The 21,696-nt window shown below is 35.1% G+C and overlaps 1 protein-coding gene across 3 annotated transcripts in view; it reads left to right on the top strand.

Annotated features, from left to right (window-relative positions):
* Positions 1-21,696, top strand: part of rpgrip1l (RPGRIP1 like) — a 191,837-nt gene that overhangs the window by 150,262 nt on the left and 19,879 nt on the right. For all 3 annotated transcript variants that reach the window (XM_039762916.1, XM_039762918.1, XM_039762917.1), the window contains one exon: positions 13,702-13,888. In XM_039762916.1, coding sequence (XP_039618850.1) covers positions 13,702-13,888 — 187 coding nt within the window. The remainder of the gene's footprint in view (positions 1-13,701; positions 13,889-21,696) is intronic.

Genomic DNA, 21,696 nt, shown 5'->3' with positions numbered 1-21,696 from the left:
TAATCTAACAGACTTTTGTTTTTAGTTCATCTTCTTCCTAATCTTCTTCATTTTCTACTTCTTCGGTGTCTGTATTTTCATGGATCTTCTTAAGTAACAGGAAACAGTCTTGCTTTCTTAAAGATTTTTATTTTACAGCTCCACAGCTATATCACAATACTATATTCTGCCAGGAATTATCAACTATGTGGTATAGTGCTACCTGGATAATGTGTATATTGTTAATTATATGAGCTGTCTTTTATGTAGTGATATTTGCAGGCTTGATTTTTAAGTCTGTCTGACTGACAAACCGTCTGTTATTACCACCATCACAAGCACTGTGTAATGTAATGTAAAAATTATATGCAGACCAGGTTTTTGATAAATGAAGACCTACATTTCCAAAAGAGAAATCAGTGAAATAATTTGACATTTTAACTTATTTGTGTGTGACCTTTCACAATTTTCTTCGAACATTCCGTCAACATTTCAAAGTGAATCTCTTTGTGACTATACGTTTGACATAAACTTATTATGCTTCATTTTTACATCAGTGCATAGCCTTCACTTTTTGAAAAAGTCAACACTATTGTCCATCTGCATAATGTCACAATGTGTGCAACTTAATTAAAGCCATAAACATTTTTTGAATTTGGAAAAAACTTATGTTGTTTTTCTTGGTAGACAATTTTTTCAAAACCATTCAATTAGAATATGAGAACAGACCAAAAAAGCTTGCCAGTCCTATCCACTTAATTCTTTCGAAATAACTTCAAGTCCAGTTTTGACAATCACTAAATTCCTACTGTCCACTCCACTAGTTGGTAACATATTCCATGTGTCTATAGTTCTCTGTGTGAAGAAAACCTTCCTAACGTTTGTGCAAAATGTTCCCTTAACAAGTGTCCTTGTGTTTTTGCTAAACTCATTTTAAAGTAGCAGTCTACTTACTGTATACTCTTGCAGTACAAATTTTAGGCTTTGATGCTAATGGAAAGAATTTTAGCAGTTTTTTTTACTTTGAATACTTTAAATGACCTTTGTAACATTAGTGAATACCATGATTGGTGATGTCCTTTAATACAGAATCTTCTAACAACCTCTTCCATAAGAAAACCACCAAGGATTATATGTAGAATGTTCAACAGTAAGCAGCTCAAATGAACTAATAATATTATCCCCTGGAAAAAAAATACAAATATTATATAGCAAAAAGTACTTGGTTATGCAGTACATATAATAGGCCTGATTAACCACTGGCACTATAACTGAGGCCACTGACTTAGAAAGTTTCTCAGATTAGGCTAGGTAATACAGCTAGTTTATTATACGTATCAAATGTCACTTAGCATTTTGGGAAAACAGTTTACTTTTATGAATTAGTTTATATACTTAAACACATCAATTTCAAAATTATGTCAAATTTTAAAACTTTTCAAGAAATGTTTTGAAAAAAATATTACAGTAAGTGCTTTTTAAGGCCTTATAAAACAATGTACTCATTACCTGTAGTACCTGATAAAACTATGTTCCCAATCCTCAGTTGTATAACTTTGCTGCAGTGAATGATATACCACAGTAAGTGTAGTGACAACTGGATAAGTAGGGGCAGTTTGTGTCGTGACATGTAATGCTTAGGGGATAACAAACCAGCATCCAGTTCCTTAGGAACAGGTATAGACAGACATTGTAAATACTATCATTTAATCATGATGACAAGAAGTAGACACATGGGATTGTATCATGTTTCAGAATAACTAAACAACAAAATTGTTTTTATAAGTAACTGAATCTATATTTACTTTTTTCTCTATTAATTTTGTTTTTAATATCTCTATTGCTATAAAATCCTTCTTGTTACATGTTTAGGGGACACAACAAATAAATGATAGGTATAAATGTATGGGAGTTAGTATGTGTACAATGTTGAGTTGCACTGCGTAGCCAGTAGTTTACTCTGTTATCTTCTAAATAATTTGTAAGACATGACTTGAACAGATTCTCCATGTAGTAGCTTTTTCATAGCACAGAGCTACAACAATACGAACTGTGCTGTGAATGCTGAGATGTCAGAGTTTTCCAAAAGGAAAAAAGAAAATGTTTGTTCTGTTGAACGCTTTAGCCAACAAAGACACTTAACAAACCCACAAGAGTCTTACTTGCATATTTAGTTAACTTTAAATTGTTTTCTGAGAGGAAAAAAAATTTTCCGGTTTACTGTGAGTGAAGCAAATCTGTAGATCTATGTGCCCACTAAATGGCTGAGATTCAGCAGACCTTGTAATTACACGCTAATTAGCAAAGCAGATGGTGTTCAGAGTGCCAGCACACAATACCTCAATTTTTTTAAAGCTGGAAGTAAAATGACATGTTAATTATGAAACGGTGAGCTGAAGTCCTAATCATCTCACATATGTGTACATTATAAGTAAAGCATTACTGGTTTCCAATATTTTTGACCCACATTTGCCCCCTTCACCTTTTCTTCTGTCTGTGATCTATAATTTAACAGAGATGACTTGATTTTCTTTCATTTAATTTACAACATTTATGAGCCACACTTTGTAGAAGAGAAATGCTTGTCCCCTCCTTTTCATTTCCGAAGTGCTGTAATTAGTGTTAGCATCTTCTTAAACAGCCTACACAAAGTTTACTGGCTGGATTGAATCAAGTTATTAACATAATGTGCTGTACAATTTGCCCCTATCGGTTCTTGTTTCCACTACATCAAAGCTGTTCACAGTGCTAGTGTAATTGGGCCACTCTGCCTTGTCAAGTTCAGTCAGGCTGATGGTTGCTCCTTCACTGAAAGGCTCCAAGGCATTATAATTAATGGAGAAGAAAGTGGCGGAAATTTAAAACTTTGAACACTTCCTATAAATTTTTTATGCATTTGAATAATCAGGAGTTAACATTATCAATGTGATGTATAATAAACTGATTAAAAATCTTTTTTCTTGGCAAAGAAAGACATCAGTAATAGTCATTTGCATTTTATTTGTGCAGTATGATGCTTTGTTTTGTTGGCGTTTTCCTCTCTATCTCTCTTTTGTTGGTCTCTTTCCCTCAGCTTTGCTTTCTGTTTTTTCAGCTTTTATATTTACAGTTTAATGTGCAAAGTTAATTTTATTTGTCTCATTTTTATTAAATATTTGTATTTATATGTCTCTGTTTTCTTCTGTTTTACTGGCCTTTTTGTCATTACTGTTGTTTTTAATAATAATTGATTTTTTTTCTTGGTTTTATTCTTTATTTTTTATTTAGGACCATTTATAGAATTCTGTGCTTCCAATTCTAAATGTGTCTTTTTATAGAAATACTGTACATGGTATTCTTTCATTACCTACATACATTCATCCATTTTCCAAACCTTCTGATTCTGATTTGTACCAGTAGTATTCGTCACAAGGTTGATCACCAATTGTGAATGGGACACTTGTCTATAACAAGGCACACTCAGGTATCCATCCACATTAACTTATTCTGGGACAATTTAAAGTGATCAATCTATCTGCACAGCTTTGGCATATGTGTCAAACAAGATTACCCTGGCAGTACACGCATAAATGCTGACAGAGTGCAATCTTGAGACAAATGTTGACTAGTTTAGTAATCAAACATCGATCTCTAGAGAAGCAGTGCTAGACACTGTGCTACTGTGCCATTGAAATTTATAAATAATACTACTCTTAATTTGGTAGAAACTGCAGACTAATAAAAGAATGTTCCTGTTCCTGATAGGACTTCAATAGTAGCATTGAAAGAAATTAAATATATTACTTTTTACAAGAATAAACTTTTTACAAGAATATTCCTGGTATCGCCTCATACAGGAGATTTACCTTATGACTGGAAATGTACCGTAACTCCAGTAAAAAATAAGGGAGAAAAATGGATATCATTAATTATAGTCCAATTATCCTCTCTTCTGTCCTGTGCAGAAGTACTAGCTATAATCTGAAATATATTAGATGACTACTTGTATATAAATAGTGTACTAAATAAAAGTCATTAAGATCCCCCAAAACCAATTTTTAGACTTTTTTGAAGCAGAACATTTACTTGTAAAGAAAAGCAAAGCATAAAACATAATTTAGAAGAGCATTTGATATAACTGCACCAAAGATTAATTTTGAAACTAGAAGCCATTGGAGTTGCAGGTAACTTAAAAAACTGCAATTCATGGTGGTCAATCGGCTGGAGACAATGTCCTACATATGAGAGGAGAATGCTCCGTGTGTGGTGTGGTCGTCTGTCGAGCATGTCAGGGGACCGTTACTGTTTGTAATTTATATTAATGACATTGATTCAAAGTAATAAACTTGTGGAAGTCACTGGTAAATTCATAGTTGAATGAGCATGCAACAAATGCTTCAGAAAGACCTGGAAGATCTCCAACATTTGACAAGCATTTGGAAAATGCAGTTTAATATAGCTAAGTGACACAGAGGAATAAATTAAGAACATTTATGTTAGGTAGAAGCCAAATGAGGGCTGAGAGGTCTTTTGGTCTTAGAATCCCTGCAGAATTTGTTTTTTATTCTCTAGCCTAACTGGAGTTTTCTTGATTTTTCCTGTCATCCTGTTGATCTGACCTTATCACTGGACTCATCTTTAGAGACTTACATCATGACATTGTATATAAGGATGCTACTCTTCTTCTTCATATTTGTGTTTTTTAAGATTAGTTTATTTTTTTTTTTGTTACCTATTCTTTAATAATATTACCTAAGCTTTTCTTGTAACCTTCTCATTGACATCTTATAAAGCAGTTTGAGCAACATTGTTTATATGAAAATGTGATGTGTAAATAAATGTTGTTGTTATCAATTGCAAATAAAAGGTAGTTGTCACTCATATGCAGGAAACTAAGTCTTAAATGAATTTAGGTGTTAATGGTCTATGCAATATGCATAAATAATTTAGAAAAGTAGTAAAATATTAGGTTCTACTGATAATATTGTTCAATAAAATTCAAAACATGTTATGCTTTAATCAGTCCATCTCTGAAAGAAAAAAAAAATATATATAGGTTTAGAACCTATTTAGAAGAAAGCAACCAAATGCTTTCCCAGACTACAGGATAGATAGATAGATAGATAGATAGATAGATAGATAGATAGATAGATAGATAGATAGATAGATAGATAGATAGATAGATAGATCCATCCATCCATCCATCCATCCATCCATCCATCCATCCATCCATCCATCCCAAGGGGAAATTCTTCTATAACTCACTTTGACAGGCATTGGGAATTAAACCTTTGTAGCCTTGAGAAAAGTAGACTTCAGGAAAATGTAATCTTGGTGTTAAAATTTCTGGAAAGAATTAGTTAAATTGAACCGTCAAAATTCTTTTGATTAAATAGTGAGCTATGTTCTTGAGGACCTCAGTGGAAATTAAGTAAAAGTGTAGTCAAGACAGAACTTAGGAAACATTCCTTCACACAACGGGTCATGGGAATTTGGAACAATCTACCAAATCTTTTTTTTTAATGTATGTGTGTGAGAGATTGTAACAAATCAATTAAATAAGTGTGATGGGCTGAATGATGTCCTCTTAAGAGTTCATAAAGAAAATGGATGGTTGGATATATGCTATACTTTGTAAATCATTTATCTTATTCTGGGTTTCACTGATCCCATGCCTATTATGTCCATATTTGGCATGATTCAGGAACCACCATTTATCACGTCGTCTATGTGTGCCAAGGCACAATCACATACAATCCCACACTTACCTAACCAATTTAGAGATACCACTTAACAAATGTACAGTACATGTCTTTTGGATAAGACAGAAGAACATAACCGGGGGATGTGAAGCAGTAGCACTATCAACTCTGCCACTATGTTCCTGTATAATCATTTTGTATATGTGTATGTATATGTCTGTATGTGTGTGAATAAATATATATGTGTGTGTGTGTATGTGTGCGCACACACACATATATACATATACATTTAGAATACAGATGGCTTCAGTTATTTAAGTAACTGGCTTAATTTCACAGATGAGTTAGTAACCTGCAGCCATTAGTGTCCATCCAGATTTCTCAGCCGCTTTCCAATATTGTCCTTAAGTTAGATATAGTATTGTTCTTAATTGCTGCAAACTAATATTCGGTGTCTACTAGTCTGGGCCCAGATGAATTGTATCTTAAAGTATGCATTCAAAGAAAACCAAACACACCAGTAGTACTTTTAAGATATGTTATATTAGTGTGGAAAGATACAAATGCCTTCAATACTGTTTATTATTTCACTAATTCACTATGTTTTGTACCGCAAATGAAAGAATCATAGCCACTAATACCATTAAAGTGTGGTAGTAATAAAGCATTTATGCACACATTCTCCTTGCCATATTCCTAAATTTCCCTCACTTTAATCATTGAATTTTATTACTAAAGTACTATAGTGTTCACTAGATAGCCAGTCCACTTTATGCCACAAAAACGGTTATGCAAGACAGCCAATGGTCCACTTCATCATATGTGGGTTGAAGGGATTATTTTGCTAAAATGTGTATTTGCCTTAAACCACATACGTGAATAAAATACATTAAAGTTAGTGTATGTTCTACTATCTAAAACAAAACCCATTCTTTTACACAAAATGTCGATGATTAGTAAAAAATGAAATAAGGCTGCTGTACTTAAATAGCTCTTGTATTTTCATTGATTTTTATAGCCATCTAGCCATCACCATGTGTATCTACTGTAGGTTTGTCCCCTATAATATTGAAGACAGGAAAAAGGAGTCTTTTGTTACAGGAGCTTTCTAACTGTCTGATCTTCTGGACTGGTTCATATTTCATTACAGCCTGAAATGCCTTATTTACATATGGTACTCTCCTCAAAATTGTTGATTTTCACAGTGCAGGAGAGAAAGCTGACAACTCTGATATCCATCGTAGAGCCATTCATGACAGTCTGATGCCCTGCAAAAGCATTCTTGACTAATGAATAAGGAATCGAAGTGCTCATCCCTGAGTAAAAACAAAGGTGTGGGCAGGAAAAGAAGTGAGCCTTCTTTAAATAAGGGAGACAATAAATTTGGTGTCATTTTTTTACGTTAGTGTATAGAACAAAGGGTTATTAGCTAAACCAAGTAACCTTTTCCTGCTTTCATCTCATCATCTTTTCATTTGAATATGAAAAGCCTTTATTCTAGTCAAAGACTTTAATGATATTTGGCAGTCTTTTGATTTATTGGGTCTTTTAAAAATTCCTCTAAATATTTTATCACACCATACTAATCCTATTAATATTGTGGTCTGGAGCCATGTACAATACCTGCAATACCAGCAAAAGAAGAAGAAAAATTTCTCCCTTTCAGCCTAGTCAGATGTCTAATGAATAATTAAACATTCTTAGTGAAATATTTAGAATTTAACTATCATTAAAAGTATCTTTACAGCATGAGAGAATCTCATGTAGATGTGTATATTTTCTTTTAGAGAAACTGACATTCGTCACGTCACTTCTATTCGTATGCTTATTGTGTATGTGAAAATGATGACTTGCCCGTTAGATCTCTTTTGCAAATTTTATTTCCCATGTAGTTACCTTTGCTGGGTGTTTCTCTTGAAAATTCACAAAACAAAATTAACATATTAGAGCAAAGTTAAAGAAATGTGTTTATTATTTTTGAATTGTCAAACAGTAAAGTTTTGAAAATTATTTTGTGTTCCTAAGTAATGAATGGCCTTCCAGTTATTTTTTTTATTGAAATATTGATTTCTTGTAGTTATTGTTTGTTTCTTGTTTTTATTTGTTTATTTATTTTTTGCATCATTTATTATTGAGTAGACATTTCAAACCTTGTTTTAGCCTTTTTTTCGCCAGGCTATACTATATTTTAAAAACAGTAAAATTAAGTTCTAAATAATAAAGAGGATTTTTTTCGTTTGGTTCACTTGACATTCTGACATCATTCACACATGATTTTTCATTTTTTTCCTTTGCCAGTTTTCTGTTTTTTAAGACTGTGTTGGTCATCGGTACATTGAGTATGAACTCACAAAAGGACATAAGAAAAGTAAATGACTCACTTTAATGAGAGAAAGGCTTGGAAGCGTAACTGCTTCTGTCCATGGTTAGCAACACTGACCTTCTCTTAGAAAAGTGACCAGCTTAAGTCATTGGAGTAGACTGTTTTCTCATGTTACAGTCAGTAACAGTGTTTCAGTTGCTTGGCGTTCAATTTAATTTTACAGGAAAGCTGTAACAAGTATGAATATATTGAGAATATAAGGTGGATGCTAGAAAAAAGGCGATACCAGCATTGTAGGGAATAAGAAAGAAAGGAATGCACGAAGAGTAAATTGGAGTTGTGAAGCAGCTCAAAAGACTCTGCTTTATGAATTATTTCTGAAGCAAACTGGTGCATACTAGAAATAGTCATCAGAATCACGTTTAAACAGTATATATTGATTTATCTCGTCTTGAGTGTGTATGAAAACCCTCAAAGGTTAATGTTATCCTAGTAATAAATACTGTCAGTTGTCTTTCAGTTTCAGATAAGCAAATGTTTGAAGAAAGTTGAATAAGTGAGACTATTAACCAAACTTAAGAACATAAGGAGGTGACTAGGTTTTTTTTAAGACAACATACAAAAGATACAAAGATCAAATCATTTTTCCAGCATGTTTAACAAATTGTATATACAGCTGTTTTATGACTACCTCAAGTACATGTTACAAACAATACTAATTGAGAGGATAGACTATTATACTGCTTGAGTCATATTGCTATGAAGTAAGTAATGTGGTGGTGGTAAGTAAAGGTCTGGCAAAGATTAACATATTTTAATGAACCATATAGTATTCATGGTAGGCATAGATTAATCATCTATACCTTGAGAAAAGTTGTGCAAAATCCTTCATTCAGTTGTGGTAAAAAGTTAAATTTGGCTTTTTTGGAAATTAATTTGTTTTTCTTTTCAACCTGCTTGTTAAAATAAGCAAAAACCTTTTTTTCCAATATTTAAATTAGCAATAAGACAGGTAATTGGAAAACTGAGCAGAACTTGATAAGCAAATTATATTTATTCACACTCTTGTCTAAGAGTAGCTAAGAACTTTGTAAAGTGAGGTGATAACTGTAAAATCAGTTAAAAAATTACACAGTTGTGAAACTATTAAAATGAGATAATCATAACTGCTAAGAATTTAATTAGACATAATAAGCGTTGCTATTCAGGGTGACTACAGGGCAAAGAATACTGCAAAGCATTGGCAAAAATCTACAAACATGGGTGTTCATGCTTGACAACTTAAAGCTACCAAATTAACCTGTCGCACACAACATGACAGCATGTTGCATAATTTACTGGCAAACTCTGGCCCAGCACCGCACTTATTTGAAATATCTAAATTGTGACGACTAGCAGAACTGACATCAATAAGCCACACATCACTGTAATCAGATGTAAATGAGGAAACAGAGAGACCAGCACCTGAGACACTAGCAGGATTGCATCTTATAGCCTCACATCTTTGGCTGATACTTGCATATTGTTAATAATTATACTAAATTGCAGAAGAAACACTTCAGTTGAGGTATTGTCCATTCTTTGTATACAGTATTGTGCTGAAATAATGGTAGCATTTTCAAAGAGAAAGACATCGTATCTATACATATTGTGTCTAAAATCAGCATAACCTATAATAAGAGCATCCCAGTGACTTGCATCTGACATGAATTTGGAAGATTTTCCCAAAGTCATAAGGTATAGTAAACACATTAAAAGCTGAAAATGACCTGTAAGGCAGTTGATGTTTAAGAATAAAAACAAATGCCAAAGATATTTCCTTTTAACATAAATTGCATCTTTTTTTTGTAGAAGCTACTGCCATTTCTGACCTGAATAATGTGTTTCCTTTACATATCAGTAGTTGTCAAAAGCTGATTTAATCCAGACCTCTTTTGAAACTGGATTTCTGTTTAAACTGGATTAAAATAAATATGTTTTTCTTTTATTAGGTTAGATATGTGCAAACAAAATGAAGGTTATGAGATTTGTAAAAATATTAGTCTGGTTTAAATGGGCACATAAAAAATAGTGGCTTGCCAGACTTTTGCACAAAGTTATAGAAATTGCTGCATTTTTATCTTTAATGACAGTAAGGCCTCCAGGGACAAAGCAAAAAAGTACTAAGAGCAGCAAATGCTATAAGAGATATACTATACTTATCCAAAGTTTGCATCTCATTATTTCTTCATGCGTAGTGTAGCCATCTGGCTCCAATTTTTGTATACATGTTACTCCTCTTCATATGTCTGTTTATTTAATATTGTTCTGATTCAGTGAGTGGTTTCAAGATGTGTAGATAGCTAAAGATATTTTTTCTTATTAGAAGTTTTTTCTAGAATAATAAGGCACTGATTAGATACATCTTGTATGTTGATTGGATGGCCCAAATTACAGTTCTTACCAATTTCTAACTGTGGTCTTCTAAAACAAGACATTTATCTTGTTTTTGTAGCTGAAATTGAATAAAGAAATTCACGAGAACTTACCTATGTGTAAGTCCTCCAAAAAGAATGCAAGTGTAACCCAATTACTGTGTATCATTTGTTCATATGGCCCTCCCCATTAAAGCAAACTTTTATTGCCATTATTTAATGAGGTACATTTGCTTCAAGAAACTAAAAATACAGAATAACATTACCTTAAAAAGACTGAAACTAAATGGTCACCCTGTTCATAGAACCACCAAATACAACATAGGTTGAGAATATATCCACAGTAAATTATTATATAAAAAGCATCTTTTCTAGCCCAGTTTGTACTACTTCATTCACAGCAAGCTATGAGCTACACATTAAGAAAGCAGAAGAGGAAAGTGCATTCACAATGTAACTTTCAATTTAAAATGTAGATATTATGCAAATTCATCTTGGCAGTGTTCTGAGCAGATGACTGATTAGTTTATGGTGTTGAGCATTTTTGTCATTGGCTATTTTTTATATTTCTGTCTCATTTTACCATCTGTTTATTCTAATACATTTCAGCATTGTATTTGAATCTGTTAAAATGACTGCTGTTTTGATAAGGTGACCTGTACTTCTCACCCAAATGCTTGTCTTTCACTACAGTAAGCTCAGAACTACTATCTAATATTGGTTGAACATGTAATATCCACACAGACAATGACCCAGGTGGGATCTAAGCTCAGCCTCCTAGAGTTGTAAAGCAGTAACACTGACTACAAAGCTAGTATGTGCACCCTTTGGGAATTAAGATGCATAAAGCAAAGACTTGTCATGACTAATAAACAAAATATGCTCATCATGCTTATAAACTGCTCAAAAAATTAAGGCAACACTTTGAAAACACATTAGATCTCAAAGGGAAAAAAAATCATGTTGGATATCTATCCTGATATGGACTGGGTAATGTGTTAAGAACGAAACGATGCTACATCATTTGATGGAAATGAAAATTATCAACCTACAGAGGGCTGAATTCAAAGACACCCCAAAAAAATAGTAAAAGTGATGAGGCAGGCCAGTCCATTTTGCTGAAATATCATTGCAGCAACTCCAAATCGTATTCAGTAGTTTGTATGGCCCCCATGTGCTTGTATGCATGCCTGAGAATGTCATGGTATGAATGCAGGCTTCTAATAAGACTATGGATGGTATCCTGGGAGATCTCCTCCCAGATCTGGACCAGGGCATCACTGACCTCTTGGACAGTCTGAGGTGTAACTTGGCACACTGTTGGATGCACCAAAACATAATGTCCCAGAGGTGTTCTATTGGATTTAGGTCAGGCGAACGTGGGTGCCAGTCAGTAGTATCAATTCCTTCACCCTCCATGAACTGTCCGCATACTCTTGCCACATGAGGCCCGGGCATTGTCATTCACCAGAAGAAACCCAGGACGCACTGCACCAGCATAGGGTCTGACAATGGGTCCAAGTATTTCTTCCTGATACCTAACGGTAGTGAAGGTGCCATTGTCTAGCCTGTAGAGGTCTGTGCGTCCCTACATGAATATGCCTCCCCAGACCATCACTGACCCACCACCAAACCGGTCGTGCTGAACAATATTACAGGGAGCATGACATTCTCTGCAGCTTCTCCACGTCTGTCACATGTGCTCAGGGTGAACCTGCTCTCATCTTTGAAAAGCACAGGGTGCCAGTGGTGGACCTGTCAATTCATGCTCTATGTCAAATTCCAATTGAGCTCCACGGTTCCGGGCAGTGAGCACAGGTCCCAATAGAGGACGTCGGGTCCTCAGGCCACCCTCATGAAGTCTGTTTCTGATTGTTTGGTCAGAGACATTCACACTAGTGGCCTGTTGGAGGTAATTTTGTAAGGCTCTGACAGTACTCATCCTGTTACTCCTTGCACAAAGAAGCAGATACCGGTCCTGCTGATGGGTTAAGGACCTTCTACGGCCCGGACCAGCTCTCCTAGAGTAACTGCCTGACTCCTGGAATCTTCTCCATGCCCTTGTGACTGTGTTGGGAGACACGGCAAACCTCCTGGCAATGGCACATTTTGATGTGCCATCCTGGAGAAGTTGGGCTACCTGTGCAACCTCTGAAGGGTCCAGGTATCACCTCATGCTACCAGTAAGTGATAATAACCGTAGCCAAATGCAAAATTAGTGAAAAAAACTGTCAGAAAAGATGAGGAGGGAAAAATGTCAGTGGCTTCCACCTGTTAAACCGTTCTTGTTTTGGGGGTCATCTCATTGTTGCCCCTCTAGTGCACCTGTTGTTAATTTCATTAACACCAAAGCAGCTGAAACTGATTAACACCCTCCTCTGCTACTTAACCGACCAGATAAATGTCCTAGAAGTTTCATTGACTTGATGCTATACTCTGATTAAAAAGTGTTCCATTTTTTTGAGCAGTGCACATTTTATTCTGTACAGTCAGTGGCTTACTTTTCATGTGTACAGTAAGTTGCCATTCAGATATTTCGTTATAAACTGTACAAACTTCAGTCTATGGAAGCTTCTGTAGCATAACAATTTAGTAAGTTTACTTGCTGCATTTAGTACGATGTTAGCTATTTCAGTTCTGTTGGTGTCTAAACTATATGAATATATTTATACTACATAAAAATACTGTATATAATATTTTTGCTGTGATTTGTGTCTACTTTTTGAAGAACTGCTGTCTTTGGATGAATATGAATGGATTGGTCTTCAGCCGTTATCACTCTTTATTTCTTTAATGTTGATTTGGAAAGACAGGTTTTAGAATATGGATGGGTACATGGAATAATTGTTGGTAACATCCACAAAAGTCACAAAACAATGCCAGCATGTCTCTTCTGGCAATATAGAAGTACAGTGTACATTGATAGTGCTTGTGGTGTGGAACTGACTTAACAAACAGAAAGAGCAGTTTTTTAGTCAGGCAGAATTGCCTAGCAATTGAATAAAAAGTACAATTATTTAAACAGTGCAAGTATAAATATTTTACGTTCTGACAGTCCAGTTTATATTGGAAACGCTTCACATCATGTAACAATATAATAAGATAATTAAACTTAAAAGAAACATCATACAATCTTTTTGATATACTGTACACAGAGTTAATGTTCACTGAGAATCAAATTTAGCTCTGTTGTGGCCTCTGTTTTGTAATGTGCTCCCTTTAATTTCCAAGGTAAAACAGTATGCTTTAAGTTACTTTTATATATTTTGCAAGAAATAACTTCTTTGCTTTATTCTCCCTACAGCCATCAGACAAAATCCAGATAGAAGTTGTATCTCTTAACCTTTCTCCAGACTCGAAGGCAGCTAGAGATGAGAACATTATGAGAATGTTTGTGGAGTACAGGCTTTCCAGTTTACTTTCTGGAGAAACACCCTTGTCATTGCCTACACCCAGGAATGGACAGACAATTCACTACAACTACTGCAATGGTAAGGTTCTTGTATACTGTTTCTATTTAATGATCACCTTTCTGACTATGTAGCAGCAGAATCCCATCCTTTACAGTTTTCCCTTATTAGGACATTAAAACAACTACAGTAAGGACAGGTCATTCAGTTCAACATAGACTGTCACTCTCTATTCAACTAACTATTTCCAGAAGAAAATCAAGTTGAGGTGGGCTGGTGCTTTGCCTGGGGATTTGTTCCTGCCTTGCGCCCTTTGTTGGCTGGGATTGGCTCCAGCAGACCCCTGTGACCCTATGTTAGTATGTGAATTTCCTCTTGGGATTAATAAAGTATCTATCTATCTATCTATCTATCTATCTATCTATCTATCTATCTAGCATATGGCGGATTGGAAATGACTGACTCTTTAACCTAAAATTAAATTATGATTGACGATCTGATTGCATTGTGTTGTGGTAATCTGGAACAAAACTACTGAGACACGTAATTAAAGCACAAACCTTGACAACCTCCAGAAAAATTTCGATGAGATATTGGGACAACTTAGCTATTAGCTAAACAAATAGGCATGATGGGCCAAATGATCTCCACTCATTTCTCAAATTTCTTATGTTCTTATGCATACACAGTGAATATGAAATAATGTAAAAATCTGAGTTGAATAACTTCATGACACTATATAAATTTGCATTTAATATACAGTACAGGTGTGTAGCTAGGCCTACTAGCTAAGAAGTTAGACTTTAAAGCACCATATTGCCATTTTCAGTTCCAACCACTGATGCACTAAGTGTTGTTTTGCTGTGTTGTATAAAGGTTTGAGTTCATGGAGTGTGATGAGAAACAAAAGGATTACTATGTATCGTGAAATGGAAATGATAGGAAAGAAGCTGTCGTTTCCTGTTTTTGCCTGAAGTAGCTAAAGGAAAACTTTATAAAAAAATTTGAAAGATGTGATGTAAAACAGTCTAACCTGGGTTATGTTGTCTTAAAACAGAAAAAAAAGAATTAAATTCTGTTAAATAATTAAATAAGTTCTGCAGACTTCAGTTATAAAATGTTATAAAAATGTTCATAAAAATTAACATGCTTATTTGTTGTCCATATTATGAAATCAACATTTTCTCTTAGTTGTTTCTTCACGTGAGTCAATCCTTCTTGCCCTGTTTATTTTGAATATATTACATATTTTACGAGAAAATCAGGATGGAATAGACGGACAGTCAGATGTGTGGCAATTACATTAAAATAATGTGCCTGGCCATCTTAACTGATCTGTTGTTATAATGCAGTATCAAAATGTATATCCCACATATTGTTTGAAAAGTATAAATGTTAATTTTTTTCTTACTGTAGGTTCTTAACTATAGGACTAGTGCCATTTTATCATTAGACCTCCCAAAACGATAGATAGTATGAACCTATTCTACCCTGCAGTCATTTCTCAATATTCTTGTGCTCTCCTTATTTCATTTCTTCAGTCTTAGCTAATGTCGTAAGAAAATCCTCTAATCTGACAATGAAAATTAATCCATGGTAGGCGTTTATAAAGGTTTTACTCCCGCTCACACTCTGGAGGCCTAATTAGACTTGTCTGCATAGCTGTAGTCAGGTTGAACAGAATATTTTCTTTAATAAAAGTGAGATTTACCTGAATAGCATCTTAGAGGGAAATTAATAGACTCATTGAGTTGAACCATGAATCCACACGCAATAAAATCTGAAGCTAGTTTGAGATCTCATTAATTCACTTAAATCCATCTGTTATTTAGGATATCTTCACTGTAATATTTTTTCTCATGTTTGTGTACACTGCGACTCACAGGTGAAGGTGTTTTTCATTCTAAATTTCACCTTTTCCTTCAGGCTTGAGGATCTTATGAAGTATATGTGTTGTCCTCTTGTCTTGACTTAATCAAATTTTTCCTTCTTTTTTCCTTTAATAAATTCAAGGTTTAGTTTGCATTTTGTGATTAAAAAGTCTTTGTTATTGTTGGCATCTTTCAGTTTTTCTAAATGTGAATTTTCCTAATAAATCTCCCAAGTATGAACACATTGAGCTCTGATTTAGGCTCTTCTAATGTATTATCCTCCAATATTTGGTATAACATTTTCAAAAGAAAAAAAATGCATTTGCTGGTGGAAAAAGTCTCTGGCAATTTAACATGAAGATAACTAGTTATCTATAGTTAACAATGTATTTCACCTTGTTTGTGTCTCCACAGTTAAAAAAACAGAGGTTCACAGCTCTTTCCTTTCTTGAATCTTATTGTTTCATTAACATTTATGCTCTCTAAAATATAATTTTTTTTAAATATTTCAGGAGTTGTTTCTTGTAGAACATCAAAGTGGAAGACAATAGAAAAATATAACAGGCTTTCTGTTATGCATGGTTTCATAAGTAAATCAATAATTAACCAAATTGAAGTAAATATCAGTATTTGTATAATAGCTCACACGTTTCCAATGCTGATCTCAGTCATCTCATCTCTTGTTCTGTCCACTTTTCCTGGTTAGGGTCACAATAGCAGCAGGCTTCATTGGCCAGACAATACATCTCTAACCACAAGCAAAAGATTCCAGCTACTTCTGAGGAATTTCCAAGCTCTTATACAGTGGTGTGAAAAACTATTTGCCCCCTTCCTGATTTCTTATTCTTTTGCATGTTTGTCACACAAAATGTTTCTGATCATCAAACACATTTAACCATTAGTCAAATATAACACAAGTAAACACAAAATGCAGTTTTTAAATGATGGTTTTTATTATTTAGGGAGAAAAAAAAATCCAAACCTACATGCCCCTGTGTGCAAAAGTAACTACCCCCTGAACCTGGTTGGGCCACCCTTAGCAGCAATAACTGCAATCAAGCGTTTGCGATAACTTGCAATGAGTCTTTTACAGCACTCTGGAGGAATTTTGGCCCACTCATCTTTGCAGAATTGTTGTAATTCAGCTTTATTTGAGGGTTTTCTAGCATGAACCACCTTTTTAAGGTCATGCCATAGCATCTCAATTGGATTCAGGTCAGGACTTTGACTAGGCCACTCCAAAGTCTTCATTTTGTTTTTCTTCAGCCATTCAGAGGTGGATTTGCTGGTGTGTTTTGGGTGATTGTCCTGTTGCAGCACCCAAGATCGCTTCAGCTTGAGTTGACGAACAGATGGCCGGACATTCTCCTTCAGGATTGTTTGGTAGACAGTAGAATTCATGGTTCCATCTATCACAGCAAGCCTTCCAGGTCCTGAAGCAGCAAAACAACCCCAGACCATCACACTACCACCACCATATTTTGCTGTTGGTATGATGTTCTTTTTCTGAAATGCTGTGTTCCTTTTACGCCAGATGTAACAGGACATTTGCCTTCCAAAAGTTCAACTTTTGTCTCATCAGTCCACAAGGTATTTTCCCAAAAGTCTTGGCAATCATTGAGATGTTTCTTAGCAAAATTGAGACGAGCCCTAATGTTCTTTTTGCTTAACAGTGGTTTGCGTCTTGGAAATCTGCCATGCAGGCCGTTTTTGCCCAGTCTCTTTCTTATGGTGGAGTCATGAACACTGACCTTAATTGAGGCAAGTGAGGCCTGCAGTTCTTTAGACGTTGTCCTGGGGTCTTTTGTGACCTCTTGGATAAGTCGTCTCTGCGCTCTTGGGGTAATTTTGGTCGGCCGGCCACTCCTGGGAAGGTTCACCACTGTTCCATGTTTTTGCCATTTGTGGATCATGGCTCTCACTGTGGTTCGCTGGAGTCCCAAAGCTTTAGAAATGGCTTTATAACCTTTACCAGACTGATAGATCTCAATTACTTCTGTTCTCATTTGTTCCTGAATTTCTTTGGATCTTGGCATGATGTCTAGCTTTTGAGGTGCTTTTGGTCTACTTCTCTGTGTCAGGCAGCTCCTATTTAAGTGATTTCTTGATTCAAACAGGTGTGGCAGTAATCAGGCCTGGGGGTGGCTACGGAAATTGAACTCAGGTGTGATACACCACAGTTAGGTTATTTTTAACAAGGGGGCAATTACTTTTTCACACAGGGCCATGTAGGTTTGGATTTTTTTGCTCCCTAAATAATAAAAACCATCGTTTAAAAACTGCATTTTGTGTTCACTTGCGTTATATTTGACTAATGGTTAAATGTGTTTGATGATCAGAAACATTTTGTGTGACAAACATGCAAAAGAATAAGAAATCAGGAAGGGGGCAAGTAGTTTTTCACACCACTGTAGGTTTATTGAGACATATATTCTTTCTTGTGTCCTGCATCGGCCTTTGTTCTTCTCCCTTTGGTAGATGCCTGATATATTTCTTGAAGAAACTGACCAGTAGGGCATCCTCACTACATGCCAAAGTCTCTACTGCTGGCTCCTATCAATTAGGATAAGTCGTTCAATTGGCCCCCTATATATTTAGACTTCTCAGTTTGTGATAGAATGTAAGTCCAGAAGTCTCATTTTTGGCATCTTATAAGTGGACAAGGATGCAGATTAACTGATCCTCAGAATTGCTTCTATACCTAAGTAAGAACAAGACACAAAGGTACTTGATCTCATCCATCTGGAGCAGCAGCAACCACCCCATTCAACAAAGAACAAGTTACATTTCTTGACAGAGATAAATGACATTAGCTTTGAAATTTCTGGCTCAAATCCAAATCACATAACATTCACCTCTAAATTGCTTTTGTGAGACAAATACAGAAGGATAATGCGTGTAGTATTACCCCCACAACTGCATATATTTTCAAGACTTTCTTTAAGATGCTATCACCTTCTTGATAACTTCAAAGTACATATGGACAGGACTTTAACTTGCTGTGGTGCCCTGAAATACCAATTTAAGGGCAAAAACCTGTCCTACTGCTTTAGGGCCAGGATACAATCCATTTTGCTTCCCCAGGATCTAAGATTCAGTTATTATACAATGTCCCTATTCCAGTGTCCCAACACATGCTTTCCAAGAGAGGCTGACAAATGTGACTCCTCAGTAATCAAAACATACACACTTGCCTCCTAATTTTGAAAGAGGAGTCCTCATTCTCAAAGTACTTTATGTAAAGTCCTCACAGTATAGGAAGTGAGTGTTAACTATGCACCACCAGACTCAAGGTCTAGTACTTTAACCTGTAATAGCCAAATTTTGCCATTAAGAATAATGTTAATGCCCAAAGTGAACTTACAGAAATGGAACAAATTACAATGGGTGCTTCCTGCAGTACTTTACCAAAGAATGGGTGTATCAATTTAGTTTTGGAGTTCCTTTAAAATGCCCCCTTACACCTGTCAACAATATGCATAGTCGAGAACAACATTTTCTCTCTATTGCTAGGCGATGCCCTGCATATCCTTGTTGAGAGATGGTTTCCCAGAACCTCTTTGAAGCTACCCAAACGTTTTACATCATGGCCTTAGCAAACTGCTTACACATATGCACACAATCCTTTGCTTTTTCCACTGCTCCTCCCTCATGTTTAAATTGTCAGTACATATCAAGTAGATCTGGAAACCCTTTGTCAACATTGCATAGGATAGCTGTTTCTTTAAAGGGTAAGTTTGTTTTTTTTCAAATTATTTCTTAATACTCATAGTATGTAATAATGTGCCTCATGAAAATGGATTCAAAAGTGAAGCATGCTTTATAAATTTAAAAAAATAACTAGCCGCCTCTTGCACTTTATAATGTAGGTAATGTTTACTGGGGTCCCAATGTGGTTAAAAGCATTAAAACTTACTAAACATTTCAATTTTAAAGCCAAAAATGTTATTGAGTATTGATGCAGGTCTTGAGATTGTATCGCAAACAGCATGTCCATATTCTTTTATGAAGGAAATTCAAAACAGATTTCTGAGATTTAAAATGAGGCCAGCTGTGCATGTCACTTAACTGTGCACCCTCCTATGCAGTAACGTTTTAGGGCCAGGGCATGTATTAAGAATTTTTCTTTACATTGGGACCCCAGTACCCATTACCAGTTTATAAAATGCATAAGCACATTAGTTGTTGGTTTTTTTTTTATTATTTTATAAAACCTTCTTATTAGAATGCACTTTCAGGTGGCAAATTAATATACTGTGTACAGTATATCTTTATTGTGAAGATAAAAATACCAAAATACCAATCTTAAGCTACCAAGTAATGCGGTAGACAGTAAGACGTTGGGAACTTTCAAAACTCAATGTTTTTTTGGAAGAAATAAGTGGATAGGATTGGCGAGCTTTGTTGGGCTGAATGGCCTGAGAGTGTTCTAATGTTCTAATGTGAACCTTTAACTTAACAGCTACAGAGTCCTGTGGTTTCCATCATGACCTTTCTGCCACAGCTCCTTGCATCTGCCTGTACTGCTAAAGTTTTCAGTTGTGTCCATTCAGAGTCCATGTTACGGACCTCTCCAGAGGCAATAAATTAACAACATCCAAACAGATAAACTTCCCACCCATCAGTTGCTCACCAGTTTGGTGGTTTGTCAATCTGAGACATATCTGTCTAAGACAGCCTATCACTAAGTGATGATCATTTAACAGATCATCGCAACTCTTTATGTCAAATCATATGATACAACTATATGCCAATCATTGGTACACAGTGCTCTGGCAGTAGGTACACTTACAAGCAATCTTAGGTGTGAACATACAGCAGTGATTGTTATGGATGATATACGACTACAGTAAAATTCCAGCTACAGTTTACCACTTGGGATGAATCAGGGTTATTCCTCCAAGGCACACTCCTCAAGGTATTTCTGCAGTTTCAACATCAGAATTAAAGCTTACCATTATTTCTGCAGAGTATGTAGACAGCAGACTTTCAAGTTAGAATATTCGAAATACTTGTTTGGCACAAATATCAATACAAATATCAATATCAAATATCAATACAACTTTTTCCTCTATGGTTTTCCTCCAGTGGTAAGTCTCATTATCCCTCATCTAGGGGAAAATGAAAAAATGTATTTAAAAACATCTTGTAAGTCTTATTTTCTTCCCCTAGACCAATAGTCTTAGAAGGACCACGAGGAACCTAACAACATGCCTCTCCTTTACAAAGTTGTAATTTTAGTTGAGGTGATCTCAGTGTTATTGTTGCCATGTAAGTTTAAATGAAATTGAAATTAATTTAGTCAGTCCATTCTTAAATATCTGATTCACTAAACCATTTACAATAAGCCTATCAGAAATTATATTGTAATTAAATGTTCCTCAAACTTTTGTTTCTAAAATAGCATCTTATTAGTATTGTTTTACCCTTCAATATCAATTCATTAATTATTGTCATTTAATTTTGTATTTTTCTATCAAGTACATGAAATTGATTTTAAATTAACAATTTATTTTATTTTGCTGATTTTCGCTCTTGGGTAATGGATGGATGGATGAGTAGTTGCATTCCATTTATTTTCTGCCTAGTGTTAAGTTTGTTAACACTTTAGACATTGATGGGCTAGAAAAGATTAATTGCAGTGTGTTACATAAAGAATACATGCCAAACTTTAGATATTTGAGACATCATAATATGAGTGCAACGTCTAAAACAGATACATATATACATACTCTGTTGCCCCAAAAGAAAAATTACAGTGTCAAAGAAGCCAACACACAAAACTACTTAGTGTACATTAAAGAAGAAATACTTGTCTTGTACTTGACTGGTACCACTTTTGGTACTTGACTGATACCACTTCAACTTCAATATTTTAGTTTGTAGTCATTTTTACTTGGAGCTTTCAGTGGAGTTAAATCCTGCTTGCCCCATTATGTGGCTTGCCAGTGCCTGTCAAGAATTTAAATAAGTGTATTAAATTTCCCTTTTCCTTCCTTTTTACAGGATGTGTTTATT

The sequence above is a fragment of the Polypterus senegalus genome, chromosome 9 (assembly GCF_016835505.1).
Source record: "Polypterus senegalus isolate Bchr_013 chromosome 9, ASM1683550v1, whole genome shotgun sequence".
In the NCBI taxonomy this organism is placed as follows: Eukaryota; Metazoa; Chordata; class Cladistia; order Polypteriformes; family Polypteridae; genus Polypterus; species Polypterus senegalus.
The sequence above is the reverse complement of the archived record's forward strand: the minus strand, read 5'-3'. Positions and strand labels throughout refer to the sequence as shown.